Raw genomic sequence first — 6,000 nt, 5'->3', positions numbered from 1 at the left:
CAGAGGTCATGGTGCTGGCGTTGATACTTTCGCATGTTCTCCCTGGTTGGCTGATTTCTGGCCTCCTGCCCTGGGCTGGCTTTCTACCCAAGTCACTACTGTAAAAACCTTGGGCATCAAAATTGCTTCATCACTTTCGGTTGCACCCCAGATTAAGGCCAGAGGTAGTGCCGCCCACTTCAGACTTAAAATACTCAGGACGATTGTTTCTTTTTTGCTGTCCGAGCAATGCCGTTTGGCGGTTTCTACCTCGGTTATGGGGAACTTAGACTATTGCAAGGCACCCTACTTGCTCAACCTAAAACAGTTAATCGTTTACAAGTTGTGCAAAATACAGCAGCACGTCTGGGCATGGGACTTCCTAAATTCGCACATAGGTCTACTGTGCTTTGGAAGCTGCACTGGCTTCCGATCACCAGTCGGATTAAATATAAAACCCGTTGGTTCATCAGGCTTTTGATGGTTTTGGAGACAATGTTCTCTGTTAGAAGATCATCAGACACTGTCCCCCTCTGAATCTTCGTTCTGCTAATCAGTTCTTGCTTCATGTCCCCCGTTTTCGTAAATCTACGGTTGGTGGTAGAGCCTTTTCCGTAGCTGCGCTCATTTTGTGGAATTCTTTCCCTTTGTCTCTTTGGATTGCTGAGGATCACCTGTGTTTTCGTAAAGCTTTTAAAACCTTTTTGTTTAACGATTGAATTTGTTGTTTTTTCTTGCCTTGTTTTTAGTTTTCTTTTCCTGACGGTTGTTGGGCCCTTTCCCTTTCCTGTGGCCCCTTCTTAGCACCATGACACCCTCGGGTAACAGCTGCGCTTTATACGATTTATTAACTCAACGGAACATGGTGGTTGCAGAGAGAGTGGATGCAAGGTACTGAAGCAGCTGCTTGTATGGAGGGGTTGACAACTATGTGTGGGCAAAGTCAAGCTATCATACAGTCCTTGAAATGATCGCTTTGATGTACAGTGGTATGTATATTCCTGGAGTCCATTGGAAGGGGGGAGATGAACTACTAGTACAATGAGTGACTTGCTTTTACCCTTCCATTAGCAACCCACAACCACATAACTATGGATTATATTTGAAGCACATTTGTTTAACCCAATTCAGATTTGGTAGCAAATACACAGAATTCACTAATATCAGGCTTTAAACAGCATTGCCATCTTTTAAAGTGGTGAATATTCACCTTTATTCCTGGTGACAGTGAACTCCACTTCTGTGCTTCCAGCCTTACTGGGTAATTCTGTGACAGAAGGATTCCTGCCAAATGCTTATTTCACCTGCTTATGCATAATACAGGACCATCATATGCTTTAATTCGCTGTAAACGAGAGAACCTAAACTGCGCCGTCGCCTTCTCAGGCTTGATGTCTGCCATACCTTCAGTTTGGTAATGTGTCAGTGTTCACTTTACCAATATCCTTTTCTGTATAGTTATTGCATAATATTTTATTTTTAAGCCAAATACCTTCACATCTTCCCCCATGTATGAGAGTAGGCTATCATACGCTTGTACCCGTTTTTAAATATCTTTTTAACCTACTGAGTTTAACACTGTGGAGATGCAATTCGGTAAAAAGAGAGATCCAAAAGAAAAAGAAATCCCAAGTAATTGCTCATCCTAATCATTAGAATACCATATACTATGATACTTACACCATGCTCCGCGTTGTTTCTTGCCAATAACCTATCTGTAGACATTGAGATGCTCTGCATAAATCAGTTATAACTTTTTTTTCTTAATGTTGCAGACTCCGCTTAATACAAAACTGACCAAGAAGTAGAATAGACAATGAAATTACCTTAAAAAAAGAATGGACTCAAAGGATTTTATTATCAACAACAAATAAAATATATTTCACTGTTACAAAGTATTTTACAACTTAAAAAATATTTGCCAGTCACCGACAACTGGAAAGTGTTAGTGAACAAAAGTGCCATGTGTGTAGAAGCCTCCAACTTGGTGATTAGAAAAATCTGTTGGAGGGCGATCATCTCGAGAGACGGCGAGAACATCTGCTTGAGCGGCGAAGCCAGGATCAGACTTGTCAGGAGCATGACACAGTGCGTGAGCAGAACCTGCCGCAGATTCTGGAAGGCCTTGGCTAGAGTAATGCACTGATTGGAAACATACAAACTGGCAGCAAAGTTTCCTGGGACATCTGCCATTGGCACCACACTGCAGGAAACCTTTTAAAATGGCGATGTGGATGACTCCCAAGTAGGCTCTTCTGCCACGAGGAAACACGCACTAACAACCTATACAACAGGTATTTTGTTATGCCGCTAGTGCTCATATCAAAAGTGGAATGTATGCCATAGAAGGCCCTGATTTTTCACGCAAGGCCTTGCTTTTTCACACAACATCCATATTTACATTGGACACTTTTTTGTGGGGGCACTAAACCGATGCAAGAGTTAGCTGAACAGCACTGGTGTCATTATCAAGAGGCTTTTGCCCCCCATTCGTGTTAGGGGTTGATCAGTCTCTTGTGCGTCGTTCTCTGCTTCCTATAAGAACGAGCCAGGCCAGGAGACAACAGCTAGAGCCACCCTTCCTTTGAGTTCCTTGAGCATCTTCACCAGGAAGCAGTGCATCATTCCGGACGTGCTCCGGCCATTGACAGCCAGAAGAACATCCCCGCATCTGGAAGACAAAGGATAGGGGGTAAATGCATTGCTGTATAGATGACTGGCACATGATTGAGCTACGGTTACTGCATCCAAAGCGGACTACGAGTGAATTCAAGTAAGACCAGAATTGCATACGAGCAGAAAGTAAAAGAAAACTAAATGGGGAGGGGAGAGGCACAGAGGAAGAGGACAAGACGAGGACATAACTAGTAAGAAGGAATTGGGCTATATGTGTGAAAGTAAAGAGAAGAAGTTATTAGGAAGGTAGGAGAATGATTTGTGCTAATTAAGGGCAGGACAGCAGGTGGTGTTTCCTCCCCCCTAAAAAGCAAGACAAAAGACAAGGTAAAGAAAAGGACAAAAAGAAACAAAATGGAAACTAGTGGGCAAAAAAGATATTGGGCAAAACGATAAAGGCCATAACTAGTTTCAATAATTAAATGTAGTTACAGAAGATAAGGCCTCAGATATTGTGCTAGTATCTAGCACAATAGATGGGGTGTGTGATGATTGTGATGTCATCACTTCCACTCCGGGGAATCTTTCTTCCCATGCGGCTAGGGAAGGCCAGCGCTACCTGATGCCAACCCTGGGGTTGGCTGTCCGAGAGAGGACCACATGGGGAGAGGGGAGGAGACTCACTGGTAGAAACATGGTATTCCCCCTTTCCACTCAGGGTATGACATCGCCCTAATTCTCAAATTTGTATGGCCTATTGCAGTACAGATACAGTCCAGCCCCTCCATACTAAGTTCATGGCTCTTTTTGACAACTTTGGCCAAAACAGTGAGACGAAGAAGAGCCTGAGAGTAATGCAGAGCAAAAAAGCCTTGGAACTAGAGATGCACTCTAGTGGTTGGAAGCATGCGATAGGTGCCGGGACATTGAAAATCCCAGCGAGAAGCAGACCAGCTACACCAGGGAGCAGAAGGGCTTGTATTGGTGCTGTCACGAGAGGTACAGAGGGGAAGAGTTTAACGCATGCAGACCTGCAGCAAGTATGGCTGACAAGAGGAGGTCCAGGCATGGCCAACTCTGGATGACTGCAGGACGCCAACAGAAGGAGAAACGCTGGAGAAACCGTGAGCCGCAGAGAACACTAAAGCTACCAGAAAACACTGGTGAGCCCAGAGAGGGCAAGTGGGACACCGTGGCACTTTGAGACATATACTGCACACTGAGGGAAGACAGAGATAGCCACAATGCGAACCCGGTCGAGGGAGCTGGGACATCGAGTACATTTAGAAGGGAGACAAATAAAAGGGGGTCAAAGACCCAGTACTTCAAAGAACTGAATTGTAACATTTGGAAGAAGTCCTGGCAGAAGTCCTGGCAGGAGAGTAAACCAGGCAGCCGGTTGCGCGTCTGGGACCTGCACCCAAAGTACAAAGTGAATAAACCCTGGCAGGAGAGTATACCAAGCAACGTGACTCTGAGTCCGGAGACCTGTACCCAAAGGCAAAGAGAACACTGGGAAATCCCTGGCAGGAGAGGATACCAGATAGTGGGGTTGAAAATCTGGGGATCTACAAATAGGAGGTGCCAGAAGAGGAAAGGCAGCCTATTGAAGGTGTATGAAACCCAGGGGAAGGAACCAACCACCCCACTTTGGGCTGGAAAGGTGATTAAACTGTGGAGAGCCAAGTGAGTCATGGAGGAGAAAATAATCCTTGAGTAGGTGAAGTCTAGGAAAAGAGAGCCGTGCCCCCTGGATTGGATAATTGCACCTTTCTGGGAAAGAGAAATGTGGTTAAAAGCTGCCAGTAAGCTGAGAGGCTCAGGGGAAGGGACCACCCCCCCTAAATGAGGATTGTGAAACCATGTGCAACTTTGATTATTTGTGCATCTTTAGAACTTTGTGTTGCAACATTGAAAGCCCTACAGATGGACAAGTGAAAGAATTTGCTCCTTTGCACATTTATTTTAGTTTAGATTGTAAGGGTCAGGATGGGATTTTGGACACAGGATGGAGAACTCTTTATTTTTGGATATACTGACATTGACATCCTTTAGTTTCGTTGAGGCAGGGAAACCCCTCATAGTGATAGGGCAAGATAGGTCTTTCTCCAACCCTACTTTTACTTTAATAAAAGTCTGTAACAGTCATTACAATGCCTCTGTGTCTGAGAATTATTACTCCTGATTCAATACAGGTGTCGCAAAGAATCCAAGAGAAAAAGACACTTCCCTTACGTCTTTGAAATACTTGTAACCAACAAAGATTTCCCGGTTTCTAAAAGCACCTTCCGTGAATTGTTAGTCATAAACTAGAAAATTCTTTATGCAAATAACAATATTTGTTTTTCTCTATACTTTGAAAGCAATGTTTATTTTTGTGCACATTGTGGATTCTCTAGTAACTTGAGCCTACACGTGTTGCGAGCAATGCTCTTCCTCAGGGCTCTTCTGACAATTTTCTTCGATATGCATGAGAGATCCCTTACGTGCACAAGTCTTTAATTTCAAATTGTTGTTGTCCTCTCCTAATTTGAATTCATCGGTTGTAGTGATTCTCCTTACGCTACTCCCACTGTTGTATTTCCTTAGATAAGGTTTCTTATCATCTAAGGAGGCATGGACCGTATCTGGTAGCATGGATTAGTTGGGTTTTCCCATTGTCTCGTTGGGTGCTTCTAGAAACCAAGAAATCGGTGTAGTTTCAAACATTATTCAAGAGCCATAAATCTTCAGGGGAAATTCGGGCAGGTGAGGCTGTTTGGGGGCAGAGGCTAGCAAGAGAAAATTGAGTCATTTGTTAACATTTGTCAATGTTATCCAAGTAGTACAGGACATTGAACTTTGCGATTCGATATCTCAGAAGATTAATGTATGTACTACAGAGCTCTATGTGTAAACTTCGGTTCACGGGTTTGAATCTGGATTCAAAGAACTCAGCCCTCATCGTTGGCAAAGTTAAAGTGGAGAATTGTAAGATTGCATGCCGGACCATCAGAGCCAATCATTTATCAGGTATGCCTGAGTATGTTTTTCATCATTCAGAGGTTGCCACATTGTGTATTATTGAGGTTTATAGTATTACAATATAAATAATTCCTAACAGGCATGCAGCTCTGAAAAGCCTATCTGGCTAAGGAAGAGTCAGTCATGCATTAGGGGTGCATGAAGATTCATCTGGCTGAGTTTGCTTCCATGAATACTACTGGGGTTATATATCTAATGATAAGGAGAGTCCATGGGTGCAGGTCAATGACCTCTCATAGGATAATGGGGCTGAGGCAGTGTCAATCACATGTCAGAAGTATTCATGATGTAGACTCTTAAGCTATTTAAAGAAGTACCATTCAGTCAATTAAGATGGCAATGTTATGAGCTCTGACCAGGGAAAAACACACAATATGTCTA

General features: G+C 43.5%; 1 protein-coding gene across 3 annotated transcripts in view; it reads right to left on the bottom strand.

Annotated features, from left to right (window-relative positions):
* Window positions 1-1,818: 1,818 nt before the first annotated feature.
* Window positions 1,819-6,000, bottom strand: part of LNX1 (ligand of numb-protein X 1) — a 399,406-nt gene continuing 395,224 nt past the window's right edge. For all 3 annotated transcript variants that reach the window (XM_069631653.1, XM_069631654.1, XM_069631655.1), the window contains one exon: window positions 1,819-2,650. In XM_069631653.1, coding sequence (XP_069487754.1) covers window positions 2,515-2,650 — 136 coding nt within the window. In that variant the 3' untranslated portion in view covers window positions 1,819-2,514. The remainder of the gene's footprint in view (window positions 2,651-6,000) is intronic.

The sequence above is a fragment of the Ambystoma mexicanum genome, chromosome 6q (assembly GCF_040938575.1).
Source record: "Ambystoma mexicanum isolate Mex_15411 chromosome 6q, UKY_AmexF1_1, whole genome shotgun sequence".
NCBI classification, from domain to species: Eukaryota; Metazoa; Chordata; class Amphibia; order Caudata; family Ambystomatidae; genus Ambystoma; species Ambystoma mexicanum.
Note: the sequence above shows the minus strand (reverse complement) of the source record. Positions and strands in the feature narration are given on the sequence as shown.